At 42.1% G+C, this 19816-nt stretch overlaps 1 protein-coding gene across 2 annotated transcripts in view; it reads right to left on the reverse strand.

Annotated features, from left to right (window-relative positions):
- Nucleotides 1-2540: 2540 nt before the first annotated feature.
- ENPP5 (ectonucleotide pyrophosphatase/phosphodiesterase family member 5) overlaps nt 2541-19816 on the reverse strand; it is a 28878-nt gene continuing 11602 nt past the window's right edge. For both annotated transcript variants that reach the window (XM_075923382.2, XM_075923384.2), the window contains 2 exons: nt 11378-11554; nt 2541-8959 (listed from right to left, as the gene is read on the reverse strand). In XM_075923382.2, coding sequence (XP_075779497.2) covers nt 8574-8959; nt 11378-11554 — 563 coding nt within the window. In that variant the 3' untranslated portion in view covers nt 2541-8573. The remainder of the gene's footprint in view (nt 8960-11377; nt 11555-19816) is intronic.

The following is a 19816-nucleotide window of genomic DNA, read 5'->3' on the forward strand; positions in this document are numbered from 1 at the left end:
CCATTTTTTTTCTTAAATTGCGTGAGGGTTTTCCCCCCCTAAAGCAAAAGGTGTATGTCATGTTGTTTAACCCTTTGGGCCTCATATAGATTTTGCTGTTATGGTACATGACAGTGCAGAGTATCCTCTTTAACTGGGAAGTGCTGCCTCCAAAAGTGGCTAACGTATCTACAAAAATCTATGAAATTGTGCTAGGTATAAGTAAATAAACCTCTGACACCCTATTTTTTTTTTTTTTAATTTAAATCTCTCCAAATTGGAGAAAACACTGAAGGAGATTCTCCACCTCGCTTCCCCAACTAAACTCTAGATTTTAGGCTATAGAGTAGAATCAGCTTCTAAAGCAGTGTTTCTCAACCAGTGGTACGAATACCTTTATGGGTACTTGAGAGAAGTCTGGGGGTATGTCAGTATAACTGAAATTTGGAGAGAACTGAATTTTTTTTGTTTTTTTACAGTGCTATATTATTTTTGTACTTTTTACACCCACAAATTTCATTGCTTGCCCTGCTACAATTAAGTTGTTTAAACAAGCGTGTTGCAATGGTAGAAAAAAAAATTGTCTGAAAACTGTAGGTAGTGGGGGGTACTTTCTTTAATAAAAAAAAAAAAAAAAAAAGTTGAGAAACACTATTCTAAAGCACTTTAGAGACTGACCACATCTCTCTATTGGCCATAAGCAAATCTCTCACCTTGAAAGGTAAAACCTCTGTACTGGAATGCACATCAAATCAATTTTTTTTTTCAGGTCAGATTCTACCACTTTACTCAGCCTGAAGTAGCTTATTGGTCATGTGCAATGGTACTACTCAAATGTAAGGGTTTCAGGATGCTTCTTACTCTAGTTACAGTAAACAGATCCATCTCTCCCTTCATGATGAATATTTCTATTAAGGGTAATAGACTACTGAAGCTGCTAACCTTACCACTAATACGTAGAGGATACCTACAGTACCTGTCAGTCCAGTGTACAGCCTTGAGCTGTACCATATGCTTAAAAATGAGGGCAGGGATTAATTTAATACTTAAATAATCAGAAACAACTTGTAACTGTCCTCAACTCAACCTCTTGATTATACTAAATATTGAGTATAAAATATCTGTACCATTGCTGGTAACTAAAATACTTGAACATGTGGTAGCTTGGAATATTGCTGTGGAGCACTTGAAGTCTGATGCAAAGAGTCTGCTTAGTATATTCAGCTCTAAGGATTCTGGATGAAGGAAGTCCCTTTCTTTGTACTACTCTGTATGAGGTTGCATTCCTACTCTTCTTTATCACAGGTACTTCCTTTAAATCCTATAACATGTTGTGGCAGCTTAAGTTTTAAACATGATGAAAGAGATCCAGGAAATCCATCAATACTTATTACATGCCGTTGTATCTGCAAGCCAATCAGTGTGTAGTACTATATTGTCACTTTTTTCTTCTGAAACTGCATTTAAAACTAATTCAGTGTCAGTTACAGCCCTTGCTGGAGAAAAAAAGTGTAGTAGTAGAAGCACTTCCTCTTCAGTCTACTCGAGCTATTTCTAAAAGGACACATTTTAAAAGGTATAGCTGAAGCTGTGCATACAGTGGAAAAAAGTGTTTACTTCCACCACACCTGGCCCAGAATAAACTAACATCCATTTAGCTGTCTGTTTTTCTGACAAATATTCATGGTGCTTTGTAAATGAAAATCAGCCAGATTTGTACTGAATTTTACCCCTGGCAACAGCAATGTCTTGTAAAGACAAATGCTAGTCCTCAGCAGTTTCCATTAAGGTCCTGAAGTTGAGATTCATGGGTTTTTCTGGCAGGTCTTCACCAGCCAGGGAAATACTGAATTCTTGAGTAACCATCAATACATTCCTACTTCTGCAGAAGGCAGGGTCTCCACTGTCCTTAAAGAAGCAGAACGTGCCAGTTTTTACCTATTTGAGAAGGTTGCAGCTAGCAATTTGAGTTTTCATACTTCCTAAATACTCATTAATTGGGTTTAAACATGTTTGTAAATAAAAACTGCGTTAATTGCAGTAGTAAATATTGCATTAGGTCTCTGTGCTATTTTTAATATCTGGTAGCTTCAGTTGGCACAGTATGAGGACATTAGGAATGGGACAGATTTGCTCTGGAGTATGATGGGCCCTGGTTAGCTGGAGACTAGCTTTCTGGCTCTAGTCCATATGCCAGAGAGGAGAGCAATAGAGGTGTATAAAAACCTTACCATAAGTGAAAGAAGGCTGTAGTATCCCCTTTAGCAGGGTCCTGTTTCTGGAATTTACCTTCCAGCATTGGATGCTAAAAAGCCACATGTTCTGAAGTACACACGGCCGTGTATGTGTCTCAGTGGGATTTGAGCTGACTATGACCCCTAAACTTGTATCAGCTGGAAGTCCGCATTTGAATTATGCTAAAAATTAGAATGGGAGAAGGAGAAGCGCAGTGAAGCTGGTGGATACCAACTTTCATGGTTTCTTTGCTTCAAGTAAAACAGTGATTTCCTTGGCATGTGTGAAATGTCTCTTACCCACAGAAATTGGTCCAATAAAATACATTCTCGCTCCAGTGAAGTTTAATACTTAAGATAGCAAAAACAGGATTGGAGTAGTTAGCTCAGTAGACTCCTTTATGAAGATGGTTAAGCTACATATGTCAAAGTATGAAGATGAATACAGGTGCAGTCTTACAATTGTATGACATACCAAACATTCACATCCCATTTATGAGACCAGAACTTCAAGTTTCTTTACTATTTAACAGGCATAATAACAGTAATTAAAACATGCCCATTAATCTTTTCATAAAACTGTTACAGTTTACAGGGTTTTTTTTTTTAAACAAACAGATTCTTAGTTATGACAAGCTACTAGCAATGATTAAAATGTTGAATTTACAAGTACAAATAGGATCATTACTAGAGTCAAAGTACACCACAGTAAGCAGTTTTTAAGAAGCACAAGCTTTTCCATTCCACAGCCTCGTAGCTGCAATATATATTAATTTCAGCTTTTGCTAACCGAATCACACACAATCTTAAGTACTGAAAAGGCACATAAGTTGCCCCCTGTGCCCTCTCAATGAGTATGGTATGGAGCATCTATCTCAGCATTTCTCCAGTGGTACCGTTTTTTGTGCTTACAGGTTTAGGTTTGTGCATCTGTAAACTTAACCAATACTAGGTTTTCTGCAAATATTTCTACAGATAGACAGAGAGTAAAGCTTATTTACGCTAAAAGAAAACATGAAGACAGCTTTTATTCTGAATGGATACAAAAATCAAATTAATAGCTGAACACAGAACTTTTTCCCTTCAAAAGCTATCATTTGTGTATGTTGTGACTAATAGGATCCTTTTTCCAGTGGGTATTGGCTCACAAACACAAAAACATTTTTTTTAAGCCAGCAGTGGGCAATAAGTTTTGATTGGGGGGGCCACTAAGATTGGTGAGACTTGCCACACTTCTATGGGAGGGCATTGTGATCTGCGGATGGTGGGGGTGCAGAGGGTTTGGGTGATGACCCAGGGCAGGAAGGGTGGTGGCCTGAGCTAGCGAGTTTGAGGGGGAGAGAGGCTGAGGTGCCAGAGGCAGGCTGTGGTTGGGAGTCCCTTACCTAGATGGCTCCCAGTCAGCAGCCCTGCAGGATCCTGAAACAGGGTCCCTGCCTGCTGTATTTCCAGCCTGCTCAAAATGGCTAGCTGCTTCCTATGGCTCTTTGCTCTTGGCACCAGGGGAGGCTTTGTGCACTGCCCTTGCCTCCCAGCAAAGTCTTAGCTCCCACTGGCTGGTTCCTGGCCAACAGGAGTTCAAATTTACCAGGGTGCTGGGGTAGCATGCAAAACCTTCCCCCAGAGCAGAGTGCCTCAAGGAATAGCTAGCCACTTACATTGTCATGAGGCTGCTTTGAAGCTGCTGGCTGCTCTGTTCTTGACAGTTCCTGCAGGCCAGATCTGTCCCATTGGCTGTATTTTGCCCACCCCTGCTTTAAGTAGAACACATCCACTTCACTAAACTGTATATAGGGGTACAAATGTTATTGACATATGTACTGAATTTTTCCTCCAAAATTACTCAACTGCCTAATAGAATGAATTATACAACAACCATTTTTTAATAAAAGTGTTACGAGCACTTACTATACCCTTGAGGATATAATTTACTTTCTCACTGGACAAATCCACCCTAGCTCCCACCCAGACTATAGAATTCGTGGGTGCCACCTTATACCAGAAAGCCTCCCTGCCCAGCTCCCACTTCCTCACGCTGCAATTGGAGGTTGTCACTTCAGAGCTTCCCGATGACCACTTGCATGCGGCTGTTAGGCCTGATGGCTGCCTGTACTTATGTAGTGCCACATGCCAGGCTACGCATGAGCCCACTGCAGAGGTGGCTCTCTCAACTCCACAAGCCAACTGTCCACTCCTGGGACAGGATGTTGACCGTCCCCGCAAACGTTCTCCTCGCACTGCAGTGGTGGACTCACCAAGAGGAGGTCTGCTCAGAGGTCCCGTTCTCCCGCCCAGCCCCGTCATTCCAGTTCATAACAGATGCATTGGACATAGGCAGGGGAGCTCACCTCAAGGAGCTGCACATTCAAGGTACGTGGTCCCCCCACGATACCTCCCTGCATATCTATGTCAGGGAACAGAGCAGTCCAGCTCACTTGAGCGGCTTTTCTTCCCCAACTGAGGGGCAAGTCGGTTCTCAACCTGTCAGACAATACAACTGCCGTAGCGTATATAAAGAAGCAGGGCGGGGCCCGATCCTCCCGCATGTACTCAGAGGCGGTCCATCTCTGGGAGCTCTGTATCGGGGCAGATATCCACCCGATGGCCTCGTACCTCCCGGGCTCCCAGAACATTCTGGCAGACAGACTGAGCAGGTCCTTTGCAAAACACGAGTGGTCTCTGTGTTGGGACATAGCCCAATCCATTTTCCATGCTTGGGGGTTTCCCCACCTGGACCTGTTTGCCACAGCTCAGAACGCCACGAGTCACCACTACTGCTCTCTAATGGGGCAGGGTCGGGGTTCCCTAGGGGATGCTCTCCTCCTTCGCTGAACACAAGGCCTTTTTTACGCCTTCCTGCCATTCCCTCTAGTCCACAAGGTCCTGTTGAAAGTGCGGGAGTTCAGGGTACTACTAATCCCGATCGCCCCAGCATGGCCCCAGCAGTACTGGTCCTTGATGCTCCTTAGTCTTTCGTGCAAAAGACCCATAGCTCTCCCACTAGTCCCAGACCTCATATCCCACGACTTGGGCAGGCTGCACCACCCCGACCTGCAGTCCCTCCACTTGACAGCATGGAAGCTCCATGGCTAACTGCTCAGGCGCTCGAGTGCTCTCAACGAGTCCAGGAAGTCCAATGGGGTAGCAGGAAACCCTCCACTAGATCCACATACCTTGCTAAATGGAAGCGGTTCTGCTCCTGGGCATCCCAACAGGGAACGTACCCAAGATGGACATCAGTACCCAGGGTCCTGGCCTATTTGCTGGAACTTAGGCTCCAGCATCTCTCTTCCTCCTCCATTAAGGTCCACATGGCAGCCATCTCGGCTTTCTACCCAGGGGAGGGGGGGCAAAACATTGTTCGCCAGCCTGATGGTTAATAGATTTTTGAAAGCCTTGGACAGGCTCTACCCGCATGTCTGACAACCTGTTCCCCAATGGGACCTAAACTTGGTCCTCTCCAAGCTTATGGGGCTCCCGTTTGAGCCGATGGCCACATGCTCACTCCTTCGCCTATCATGCAAGCATATCTCCCTCCTGGTGGCAATCATGTCTGTGAGGCACATACCCGAACTTAGGGCACTCACATGTGATCCTCCTTACATGGTATTTTTTAAAGACAAGGTCAGACTCTGCCCCCATCCAGCTTTTCTGCCTAAGGTAGTCTCTTCTTTTCACACTTCCCAAGATATTTTTCTGCCAGTTTTCTGCCCGAAACCACATGCATCTGGAAAGGAACAGGTCCTACATACATTAGATGTTTGACGGGCGTTAGCCTTTTATTTGGACAGGACCAAACCATTCCGTAAATCACCACAGCTTTTTGTAGCCATTGTGAAATGTATGAAGGGCCAACCCGTATCCACCCAGAGGATTGCCTCACGGATAACTGCCTGTATCTAGGAGTGCTACTCTCTAGCAGACATCCCAGCCCCATCTCTTAGGGCACACTCCACAAGGGCGATGGCGATGGCCACCGCTTTTGCAGCGCAGGTCCCATCCTCGACTTCTGCAGGGCTGCCACATGGTCTTTGGTCCACATGTTTGCCAATCACTGTTCTTAGCTCAGTTGTAGTTTCTTCCCCTGGCTCTCCACCTAGTTAGGTTCTGCTTTGGAGTCACCTATATTGGAATGCAGATGAACAATCACTCAAAGAAGAAAGAACGGTTATTTACCTTGTAACTGTGATTCTTCGAGATGTGTTGCTCCTGTCCATTCCAAATCCCCACCCACCACCCTTTGCCGGAAACATACCAGTAAGAAGGAACAGAGTGGGGAAGGGTGCAACAGGGGTATATATGCACCAGCACCACTCCAGGGGGCTCCCTGCTGGCCCTAAGGGTACTGCTGAGGGGGGGGGGGGGAACCTTACAACACGTGCATACTCCACGCACACACCTATATTGGAATGGACATGAGAAACACATCTCGAAGAATCAGTTACGAGGTAAGTAACCGTTCTTTATAGGTATTATGGCCATCATAAGGTGATTTTCCTAAACCAACTATGCAAAGGGGGAAGTGAAGCAATAGTATGTACTCCCCAGGACAATTACAACAGAATTTCACAGGCATGGGTCGGATTAAGTTATACACAACACTGAGTTTTGAAACTGAATTATGTGACTACCAACACAGTTTCAGTATTCTTCCTTGGCCCAATTTGACAAAGGACAGCAGCAATGGGCAACATAGGCAACGGAGTGAGCATCATGAATGGCCCTCCATCTCAGTGGGCTATAAGAGTCTCTCAAGATAGAGTAGTTTTGCTCACTACACTTGCATACCTAGAATTTTGATTAAACTGTAGCAGCACTTTGATAGCATGCAGAAAGTGCAATCAGCATGCACCTCACTCTCACTTCATGTGCGTGTCACTTTAATAAAACTGCTGGGAAAAAACATCACAGCCAGAAACCAGTGGAATCTGGTAACCCAAGGCATGAGCAATAGTAAATAAAATGTCTCGCGTATCACACACAGAACTCTGATGGTTGCCCACCATAGAGCTACAGGCACCTATTTGTAATATCAATTAGAAATGCACAACACTGCTCAATATGAATTATAGATCACAATGCCCTGTTTCAGTCATAACAATGTCTGCTACAAAAGTGGAATTTGTTATGATTATGCCTCAAGCAAATGTTGTTCCGTGAGTTGCTTTAAGGAAGAATTACTGCAAATTATCTTGCTTCATTATTTCAGATTATTCTGTCTGATCCACTCTCAAGCATAAACCACCTTTCACAATTCAGAGAAAGATCTGTTTTTACATAAATAACTTGTAATATTAAAGAGCTTAGAATTACAGGGTCTCTTGACTGGGAGAGGGTCTCGTTACATTACTCCACATTTTATTGGTAGTTTCTGTGGAAACTTTCTGTATTACTCTATAACACCATAATGTAATGCAGACTTCCCTGCAACTGCTAAGAAAGTCTTAAACATCCCCTGCCTCAAAGACACATTATTTAAAAAGATCCAGTCTAACTGCTGACCAGTGGGGGCTCAAATCCATTGGCATGAGGGGAATTGCAGTTGATTAAACTGGGGGTCAAGGAGAGATTTTTGGCCTGCTGTGTTCAATATTTTGTTGTTTATTACCTTCAGGAGACAGCCACATGCATTAATCCTTTTGATAATTTAGCCCAGTTTCCTGTGGCTACTTACAGACCCATGTATGTTCTTGTTAATCAGCTTTTTTCCTATGGAATATCTTAGCTCACTGAAGCCTAAAACATTTGAACAAAGTAGAGGTTCAAATAACTTTAATGCTGACTTATCCAACTGTAATACCATTGGAATATATCAAGGCATTTATTTTAGATGTAATAATTAGAAAGAATTCAGACTATATGGCTATGCAACTGGTGCTAAAACTATTCTAGTGATATTTATGTTGCATGCACAAAATGGCAGCATTTTTATAGTGTTCATTTAATCTGTCCACCTTTCCACTTTAACTTAAATTGATTTAAAAAAAACTATCAGTAATTTGTTTAAATTCAGAAGATAAAGACCACAAATTCAGTGAATTTAAAATGATTTTAATTTACCTATATTAGTTCAGGATGAAATATCCAAGGGTTTAAGGTTACTAAATATCTACATACATATCTTTCCAGTGTTATCCAGAAGGGTTTTCAACCCGTGAAAAATTAAGTGGTTATATGGTGCAACAAAAACATGCATATGTTACACATTTATCCAGTGCACCAATGGATCAGCACTCACTTTACGTTGCATGTATTTATTTTTGCAGATCCATTTACGTAGTCTCTGAAAACTTTTAAGTTCAAAATAGCTAGAATAACTTTTCACAGTTTTTCTTGAAATGCCGTCATTGGAAAGTAATATTAGCCTTGTAGTAATGGCTGGGAAATGTCAGTGTGTTGCACCTGCATGCTAGGAAGTTGGCGGTGGGTTAAGTGTTTAGTAAAAACTAGAAGAAAAACAACAACAAGAGTGCTACCAAGAAAAACTCCTATAAAATAAGCATAGGACTCCTGTTCATAAAATTTAGGATGTGGGTCTCTTGGAACTTCCCTAAGCAGCAGATCTTCCACATTGCTGAATGACCCGTTGTTTGGCAATGGACTGATGCCAAGCAGATGGCACAACAAGGGATACAGATCTGTGAGACTCATGGCTTCTTTGGTGGTATTCTTTCTAAAGGCAGGACCATAGGCCAAGAAGATTGGGTGCATTTCTGGTAGGATGTTGTCATATCCATGATTACCCACTAGAAAGAGAAGAGAAAGTGAGTTATCAAAAACTTACTGACAGCCTGAAGTTGTTAAAACACTTCCATTACTCACTAAAAGTAGGAAATATTGAATCTTTGGACCTTTTCCCAGAAAATCCATGATGCAAAAGGAAAGCATATGGCCTAATTTATTGTAGCAACAATTTAATCACATTTCTAAACAAGCACACAAATGTTAAGTAGTAATAGCCATAATATTAGACACTGTGAATCCTAATGTTCACTTAGTCTTAGGGCCAGCATTCATTTCACATAAATCAAGGGAGTCACTTAAAGCATTTAAGAATTTACTGCAGGAAACTTCTGTATTGATGGGGAGGCTAGAGATGACTCAAGTAATCAGAGACAAGAGAGACCTATGCTCACAAGGATTTAGAGTTCAGAGCGCAATCACTGGCATCATGCACTAAAGCCTGCTTAAAGGGTTGGCAGTTCCATACTGAATGGAGGCCTTTACTTTACTCTTGGCCTTTTGGAACTCTGAGTAGTGAGAGACCCTGAACTCATCTTCTATCGACATGCCTGTCAATAATATGGAAAAGATTCAAAGACAGAAACATGGAGCAGTCTTACAACTAGGCTGTGTCTAGACTGGCCAGTTTTTTCGGAAAAACAGCCGCTTTTACGGAAAAACTTGCCAACTGTCTACACTGGCCGCTTGAATTTTCGCAAAAGCACTGACTTCCTACTGTAAGAAATCAGTGCTTTTTGCGGAAATACTATGCTGCTCCCGTTCGGGCAAAAGTCCCTTTTGCGCAAAAGGGCCAGTGTAGACGGCTGAGATTTGTTTTGCACAAAAAAGCCCCGATAGCAAAAATGGCGATCGGGGCTTTTTTGCGCAAAAGCGCGTCTAGATTTGGCACGGACACTTTTCTAAAGCACTTTTTGCGGAAAAGCGTCTGTGGCCATCTAGATGCTCTCTTCTGCAAATGCTTTTAACGGAAAACTTTTCCGTTAAAAGCATTTCCGGAAAATCATGCCAGTCTAGACGTAGCCTTAGTGTTTCAATGCTGTTTTCTTAAAAAGATCATGGTCTGAGAGTTCATAGGCAGCCCTAAAACAGGAGAAAGGTGTGCACGTGAATAATGCATCATGGAGGAAAAGTGAAGAAAAAGTTGGATTACTATGAACAGTGAAAATATTTAGTAAGGTGTGAAGAGTGCTTTGACATCAGCTTTTCATCCTAGAGTTGACAGGCAGCATAAGACAGAATCTAATTCATTAATCAACATTTAAACTTCTTGAGAGTATCACCTCCAAACTGAGCATTCAGTATTAACCCAGTTTCATTATTAACACAGAAATGAAAAAAAGTCACCAATGAAATCCCAAGATTGGATTTCCTGCATGGATCTCTTCACCTCAATATTTCGTTTAAATTTGTAGACATCAATAGCTGTTTTTCCAATGAAAGGGGCTAGGGTCATAACCTTCTGTATCATATCACTTTATACCATCTTTCAAAGACCACCACAAACATACTTTTTAAACACATCTTTCCTCATAGACAAAGTAGGTAGGTGATGGAATGGAAATAGTGAACATCCTGGAGGAGGATGCACTAACAAATGGAAGAAAGTCCAAGGTCTATATTTTTCAAAAAGTGCTAAAATACACACATCTTCTGATTGTCAGGCCCCTTCAAAATATCTCAAGGTGGGCACACAAAAATGGCATGAGTCACTTTTAAAAATTTAGACCCAAAACTCAGAGGATCATGCCCTAAAAGATAAACCGAAACAAAGGTAATGATCAAAGCCCCATGGATATCCAATTTAGAATATCCTGATATACTTACAAATACAGTAATTCTTGCATCAATTATTTAGGTGAGAGGAAAATCAGCCAATCTGTGGACAGGATATCCTTTGCTCAGTTTAACAAAAGTGTTCTCCAATTTCTGAATCAACAGACCATCTCAGAGGTCCCTTCCAAAGCCATTTCCTTGTTTTCTGCATTAGAGACTAACCACCCTCAGCTCAACAGGCTGAGCTGCAGTGCTTCATATCACAACACCCAACGTTACAGAATTGGGCTCTAAGTTCTTAAGAGGTCCAAGACCCAGCTTTTGCAAAAGGAAGCAGCTTTTTTTTTTTCTTTTTCAAGTTATATTCGTAATCTGCTGAAGTTTTTAAAGCCACTTTAGCACTGTATTTTCAAAAGCCCCTACAAGGAATAAGGAGCATAAGTCCCCTTAACTTTCAATGTGACTGTACATCCTTTGAGGTTTTTGAAAATTCCACCCATACGTTTGAAGACTCTTCAACCCTTTTTAATCCAATTATGGGGCTTTTGATCCTGAGGTGTGTGTGCAAGCATTTAATAATTTAATTGTGCTAGTTTGAATAGAAAAGAATTATAAATCTGAAACAGAATGAAGAAAAATATACTTACGGGAAAGTTGATCAGACTTGTTTTGTAAGATTTCCCATCCTTCGTCAGCCATTGCTAAGATTGGTTGAATTTTACTGTTATATCTGTAATGTAATCTACTTGGAATCTCCTCCTTTTTATAAACAGTCATGTTGGGATGAGCATTGACCAAGGCTTCATACACTTCATCAAGTTTCCCTTATAGTAAATAAAACAAGAACTTAATTTTTGAATGGTCATTTTTTTCCAGCGTAAAGGTCTGATGAAATCATATGACCATAAACAGACATTCCAGTAAGTTCTCATGTCATCTCAATATAGAATTACAACAGTTCGGATGTTGTGCTTTTCTTTGTATTTAAAACACAAGCATAAAATGGTCTCCTCCTTGGTTTATCACCACTGTGTACAGCAGCATGAAACTTTCATGTATTTAACTTCAGTTAAGAGGAATGTAGATAAGCCCCTTTGTGGAGAAACTGATTCTTCCGAGTTGCATAAAACACTTGAGAGTAGGGAAGTGACACTTTCTCTGACATTCTGCTGAGTGCACACTGATTGCTGAGGGAGCAGAGCTTCAAAGAGACTTGCCATGTTTCCCCAGAAACCATATATGGTGCTCAGTAGCAGTCCCGAAAACATAACTTTTACTTAATGGAAAACTAACAATCTTTAGAAGTCCATAGTATTTACTTTAAAAGAATTTCAGACCCCACACTGGTACCTGGCCTTAATGAACTTTGTCTCCTCTATCTCCCCCATTTCAAATTATAAGCGTGGCAATTTTCCTCAAATGAGAATTAGTTCCCAACTATTCAGCTAACCCATCAGCTCATGATTTTAGGGGGAAAATGTTCAAAACTGATCCTAATGATATATTGTGTCTTTGGAAATGCTTTATTATTGTTAATATTCCGTTAATACCCAAATCCAGATTAGGACATTGTTGCACTAGGTAAGATATAATAACTGATCCCTGCCCAAGAGCTACACAACTTAAAGACAAAATACAGCAAACAAGATATAAGCAATAAGGTGGAATGGGAAGAAAGATGAAAGTCATTTATAATATTAGACATAGTCAAACAGCGTTCACAATTTGAATATTCAAACTGCATTAAAATTTCTGTTCATTATTGTCTATTATCTGTATTGTAGTGCTTCGGGCCCCAGTCATGAACTAAGACCCCTTGTGTTAGGCACTGAACAGACACGGAGTAAAGATATTCTTCGTCTCAGAATGTTTAAAATCTGCCTCTATTGCTAGAGATCTATTTCCATACTATAATAATTTACCTACTTCTGTTTTCTGTAAAGCAGGGGTGGGGAACCTCAGTCATATGCAGGTTGTCAGGGTTAGCAGCTGGTGGGCTACCAGACATTTTGTTTCCCTAAGCATCCGTGGGCAAAGAGCCTCATAGCTCCCACTGGCAGCAGTTCACCATTCTCAGCCAATGGGAACTGCAGGAAGTGGTGTGGGCTGGGCTACTGCTTCCCACAGTCCCATTGGCTGGGATGGCAAACCACAGCCACTGGAATCTGCAAGACTCCGTGCCTGTGGATGCTCAAGTATCTGGTGGCCCACCAGCAGCTAACTCTGATGAACTGCGTGTTTCCACTGTGTCAGAGGTTCCCCACCTCTGTTGTAAAGTTTGATGCAAAAGCAACTATGGAATGGGAAGTGGAGGAAGATGATGGGAGGGTAACAGAGGAGGAGCAATGTGCATCAGTAAAATGTCAGCAACTTCACTAATGAAAACCGGAGGAGTCACAGGTATTGTTTTGAAAAAATATCTGCCATTGTTGTTATCCCTTTCTTTTAACAGTGTTCTCCTGTGATTCAGCGAGAACTGGAGATTTTACATTCTACTTTAAAGCCCATTGAGTGTTAATCTCTAATTACAAGCTCGAAGATCACGTATCTATATTCGTCCCAATATGGACAGCTTAAAACCACATAAAAACAAAACAGAAAATCCCAAAGAAACCCTACTCAATTACAACTAAACATGTGGGTCTTTTTAAACACCTCTGAAAAATCATGAGCATTCATAAAGAAAGTTAAGGACACAGCAAATTAATCTCCTTCCTGTGTACAAGTAAACTGACCTGTATTTTTACAGATACTGTTAAATGTTTAAAATCAATAAATAAATCTGATTTATGTTACATAAATACTTTAAAAGGTTAAGGTTACAAAGTCTGACATCAAAGGTCAGGAAATTCCAGAACTGCCTGTGCAATCAATTACAGTTTCCGGTGGGAAATGTGTGCTGTCGGTTACGTACCTTTCTGCTCCTGTGCTCCCAGCCACTTTGTTCCCCTGTCTACTCTAACGGCCCCTGTCCCAGACCCCTTCTGCACATACACACCTCTTCATCCTCTTCTGGTCTTATTCATACCCCCGACCGTTCTTCTACCACTTTGCTTCACCACATCCTGACTGAGGGACAGTGAAAGGCATATCCCTAACACCAGAGGGAATATTTACATTTCAATAAAACACCGTTGGCAAGCCTGTGTCCGCTGACTTGGGCTTGCCTGGCTTGAGCCAAGATGATGTTTGGGCTCAGGCTGCAGTCCAAGCTCTGAGACCCCCCCCCCCCCCCTTCTTGTAGGGTCCCAGAGCCTTGGCTCCAGCCCAATCCCAAGTATCTATCCTGCAACTTTATAGCATCCGATCCTAGCCCCATGAACCTAAGACAGTGGATACATGCCAGCCATACGTGTTTTTCTGCAGTGTAGACATAACCAGAGAAACCACCTGCCAAATTTTAAGTCCCAGTGCCAAAGCTTGGAAGCACAAGAGCTTCAATAAAATGGCTGTACATTTTTTAAACACACAGCAATGTATTTTCCTCTAATCATAGTCCCTGAAATAATGGACGTGTTTTAGCAGGAACTTTTTAAAAAGTCAGCTTGATATAGATCTTGGGCAAGGAAAATATCGCCTCCAGTGGTTACATTTTGGCAAGTTTAAGCACCTGAAAACAGGATCTTATAGATGAAAGTGTCTAGCAACCATCTCTTGAGGTCATGTTCTTAATTCCAGCTATACAATATACTCCATTTAAAAAAATATAAACGTAACTGAGTGTCACTCTCAACTCCGTTCTTGACAAGTACTGTGCTCAGGGTTTCAGCTTCCCTCTGCCTTACAGGCCCGATCCTGCTCCTACTGAAATCAACGGGAGTTCTGTCCCCAGCTACAGTGAGAGAAGGATTGGGGCTTAGTGATACTACCACCACTTACACAGAACACAGATAATAGATGGCATCTGCCATTACAGAACAGTCACCTGGCTTTCCTGGCCTTGTTTATATGGTGGTGTTTCCACCATATGAACAAGGTTTCAGAAAAAGAACTCTGTATGCAAGACTTGGCAGGCTAAATAGACAAGGGATTTTCAATTACATGTGGGTTGAAAACAGGTGCAGTCAGTTCCAAATCTTGCTCATATATGTGCCTAGTTTTCAAGATTTAAGCTATGCAGCCTTCCTCGTTTTAATAGTAAATAGATTCAGCATGTGTAGGCTTACTACAATATAATAAGGGCTGTCACATATGCTAGGCAAGTCGTAAAGTCACTCTCATTCTAGCTGAGCAGGACGTTTCTGCAGCACTAGTTGATATTTAGATATAAAGCTGCTAACTTTTTTGTGGTTCACGCATCCACATTTCAAAACAGGCAGCAAGCCAGATCCTGACAGTCTCTTCACAGCCTAAAAAAACCAGAAGAGTAGGAAGTGTGGCTGTTAACCGTCACCACATGTTTATTTGTCTTTGGGGCTAAAACTACTACCTTATTTAGTAAAAAGGTCACAGAATGTTTCTTATCAGTGGGTCATCGGTCTCCTTTCTCTCCTCTGTCCACTGGATTAAGTTCTGTCTTCAGTTACATCAATACATTCTAACTGCCACATGTAAGACTGAGAGGAGATAGTAACCTTTTCCTGGACATAAAACTTTAGCCTCAGATTAAACAGTCACGTTTGTATGTAACTCAAGGGCTGAATTTAATCTGCAATTAACAGCATGTCGAATGATGTACTTCTCTCAGAAAGAGTAAAATATCCTTTAAGTATATCATACAACAGGGGTAGCCCCAAATTGAAAAAGGCCAAGTCTGCTTTTTTTTTGGATGAGGTCAGGAGACGAGGTCACACAGGAAGAGGGAAAAGAAGAGCATGTTCTGATGGGAGGGATCCGATATACCAACTTAGTAGCAAACACCTAAAAGCTTTTTTAGCTTTTACCTTTGATAGAAGTCATTGCCTTCAACCTGTCAACTCTAGCTAAAAAGATACAATGAAGCACTGGTTTAATCACTGGCAGAAATAATCTGCATTCCAATCTTTTTAGAACAAGCTTCCCCTCTACTTGCTGAAGACAGGCACTACTGCTTTGTTTCTGACACATGTACTGAGTCTAGGGGCTTGAACAAGTTAAACATAATAGTGGCTAAATTTTGAGCTGCAGAATTAATAACAAGAATTGACTCTAATTTCTTAAAACATAATTTCTCACAAAAATTGAAAAAATCTTCCAGCTGTGACTTATGACTGAGTAAGAAGTACTGGTTGAACCTCTCTAGTCTGGCAACATCTGTTGTCCGGCATGATTTTAGTTAGCTCCATGTCCAATTATCACTGGTGTGGTCAAGTTTCCCACAGTCCCATAAAGTTTGTTCACAGCCACCAGGCTCTCAGTTACTCTAATTTATCCCTAAATGTCTTCTAAGAGCCCAGTAAGCAGTGGAAGTGTTGGTAATGCTGTGAGAAAACAGCCACCTCCTGTGGTTTGGCAAATTCTCTGGCTCAGCACCAGTCCGGTCCCAAGGTTGCCAGACTAGAAAGGTTCAACCTGTAGTTAATTGTTGGACAATTCAAAGAGTTAAAAACCAATTGAGGAAAAAAAAGAGTAATTTTAGCTATGCATATGAAAGACTAATTTTATCTTAGCAGCAAATTAAGAACTGATGCAAAACAGGAAGATCAGCACCTTCAGACAAAAGATGGTATTTAAAGCAAATGATCTCTAGATAAAAGGGGGGGAAGCATGTTTGCAGCACTAAGATATCACTCCTATTAAAGGGACATGTTGGAAATCATTTAAAAATCCTACCCATCAGTAATGTTTAAGAAATTAAACCAAAGAGCTTTCAAAAACGTATTTTTAACATTTGCTTATAGTTCACTAAGCTTGGATAGCAAGTATTCTAGTGAACTTCACTTTGTTTTCATGCACTAGGACAATGCTGCAAATGTGCTTACATCCTAAACATGAATATTTCAAAAGTCTGAATACACTTATTAAAATCAGCTCCTATAAAATTGTATTATAGTTATTTTAAATTCAACATAGACAGGCTCTTGATCACCTATTAATGTGTCTTTATATTTCATGGAGAGGAATTACAAAAATAGGTAGGAAGTAAGTTAAAAATACAAGTTTATGAGAAATATATTAAAATATTTTCAAGGGAGAAGGCTGTGTTCAATTTAAAAATTCTGGGACACTATTTTCTTGTCTGTTATATAATCAGCACAGAATCAAAAAAAAAAAATCTGTCCTAGATAAATGCACTAACTGTCATTGCTGGAGAGTTGTATTTCTATTCTGTTTCTGTGCTGATGAGTATCAGGGTAACCCTGTGCAAGACAATGAAGGTAAATAAGTAAAACCAGCATGAGGCACTTGGTGATTCAAGTCAAGTATGAGTATGGAGAAAACCCAATGGATCCTCATCCACATCACATTTGGAAATGAGATACAATTATTAGGCACTTTATCTGGCTTCTATTTAAACACATAGGCTACGACTACATTGCACTCTCTTGCACAAGAACATATGCCAATGAGGCACGGCGATGAATATCGCTGTGCCTCATTCGCATACTTAATGAGCCACCATTCTGCGCAACAGGCTTTTGCGCCTGAAAATAAGAGGCAGAATGGCTCTTGTGCAAGAGTGCAGTGTGGACTGCTCCTTCTTGCGCAAAAGCCCCTTGAGCTAAAATGGCAGCAAATATTCATCGCTATGCCTCATTTGCATATGTTCCTGCACAAGAGAGCGCAATGTAGATGTAGCCATACGGTCTGTCAGAGTTCTGGGATGGTGAGTATTACAGTAATTTAAAAATGAGTAAATCCATTTTACACAGCTGTAAATACTAACCAAGGGCATGAGCCTACAAACTTTAAAAGTGGGTTGCACCCACGAAAGCTCATGATACTATCTAAATTTGTTGTTAGTCTATAAGGTGCTACAAGACCATTTGTTGTTTAAGTTTTCCCATGCAAGTCAGTTCATGACAGAAGTCCTACTGGCTTCAATGTGATTGACGACATAATAAGGACCCAAGCCTCTAAGAACAAGTCCATTTTGATAGTCAATTTTCTCTCTCAAGTCACAGTTTTCATAGAATCACAGAACTGGAAGGAACCTGGAAATGTCTAGTCCAGTCCTTGCACTCATGGCAGGACTAAGCCATTAACTAGATCATTCCTGATAGGTGTTTGTCTAATCTGTTCTTAAAAGTCTCCAGTTATGTAGATTCTGCAACCTATGTATGCAATTTATTCCAGGAAATGTTTCCTAATGTCCAACCTAAACCACATTTGTTTCAATTTAAGCCAACTGTTTCTTGCGCTAACCTCAGAGGTTAAGGGGAACAATATTTTCTTTTTCTCCTTTTATCAATAGCTTTCGAGTACATAAAAGGTTATATCCCATCTCAGTCTTCTCTTCTCCATATTAAACTCAGTTTTTTCAAATAATAGTTTCGGGGGGCTTTTGCGCTGTTTGTTGTACTTTCTCCAATTTGTCCTCATATTTCCTGAAATGTGGAGCCCATAACAGGACATAATACTCCAGTTGAGGCCCAATCAGTGTGTAATAGAACCACTTCTCATGTCCTGCTTACAGCACTTCAACTAATACATCCTGGAATTAGGGAGGTTAAGAATCGGAACACCAGAACTGGAAGGGACCTTGAGAGGTCATCAAGTCAAGTCCCCAGGAGGGTCGGGGGTGTCACAGTAGCGGGCCAGCCACCATTTTTTCCCTGGCTCCATGTACGTGGTGGGGTCAGGGGTGCAGCAGGCGAGCAGAATGGCATTTAAAAGGGCTGCGCTTCCCTTCCCCCTCACCAAAATTTTCCCGGGGGTCGTGCCAGGAAAAAGGTTGCACACCACTGATCTAGACCATCCTTGACAGATGTCTATCTAACCTGCTCTTAAATATCTCCGGAAATGGAGATTCCACAGCCTCCCTAGGCAACTTATTCCATGTAATTCGTTAGTTGTGTAGTTCAGTGCTTCCCAACCTTTTTTATACCACGGACAGGCAAACCCATTCACAACCTTTTAGCTGACAAATATGCAAATAAAACATTAGCAGTTGACCAAAAGGTTGTGAATGGGTTTGCCCGTCCACGGTATAAAAAGCCCCAGCCCTCAGAGCCCCCCATTCCCAGCTCTAACCCCTACAGCTCCCCACCCCTCCACTACCCCCCAGTGCCAACAACAGAACCAAGAATCCCCTGCACCCAACTCCCCCAGTGCCAACCTCCTGCCCTCAAAACCCACCAGTGCAAGCCCCCATTCCAAATGTCTCAGTGACAATCCTGTCCCTAAGAGCCCCCCACCAACAGACTCCCCCCAGTACCAGCCTCCTGTTTCCAGAGCTCAACTACACCCCAACCTCTCAAAGGCCCCTTCCTAGTGACAGCCCCCAATATTAGGTCTGTCCCCAGTGTTCCAGCCCTGTCCCCAGAGTCCCCCATTGCCTGCTCCCCACCCTGGATGTCTCAGTGCCAGCCCCCTAGTACTTAGAGCCCTGCCACCCCTTAAAGCTCACCAGCACTAGAGCCACCCTCAGAACCCACCAGTATTAGCTTCATCCCAGAGCCCCCCAGTGTCAGCCCCCATCCCTATATCTCCCAGCATTAGCCCAACTCCCAGAGCCCCCTGTGCCTGCCCCGCCCCTCTCACCTAGCCCTGTGATGCCTCCCAGTCGCCAGCTGAGCGCTGCTACCCCTGTCATGGCAGCCCTAAGTCTGCTGTGCTGGGCTCTGTGCAGCCCTCCTACTGCATAATGAACTGCTCTTCTGCGGCTGAGAGGAGACCCTGCCCTTCCCCGGCACTGGCTGGCTGAGAGGCAGGACAGGACATGCCTCTCCCAAATAACCGCAGCGGTAGGGGAGGTGCTAGGCAGTGTACCCAAGCCCAGCTCCCAAGGCCACCACAGCCTGGCAGCTAGCAGTCTGTGGCCCAGTGTCAGTCCGCAGACCGACAGTTAATTTAGTCAACTACACGATTAATCGATAATGTTTAGCACTGCAAGCACTCAGTCCCAACTTATGCCCTGTCCAGCAACTACCCCCTTTGAGGCACTTCATAAAAAGTAATTCAGGTGCTGGCAGGCAAGCAGCCCATCTTAGTCCCAGCTCACACCT

This window comes from Pelodiscus sinensis, chromosome 3, assembly GCF_052426305.1.
Source record: "Pelodiscus sinensis isolate ZL-2025 chromosome 3, ASM5242630v1, whole genome shotgun sequence".
In the NCBI taxonomy this organism is placed as follows: domain Eukaryota; kingdom Metazoa; phylum Chordata; order Testudines; family Trionychidae; genus Pelodiscus; species Pelodiscus sinensis.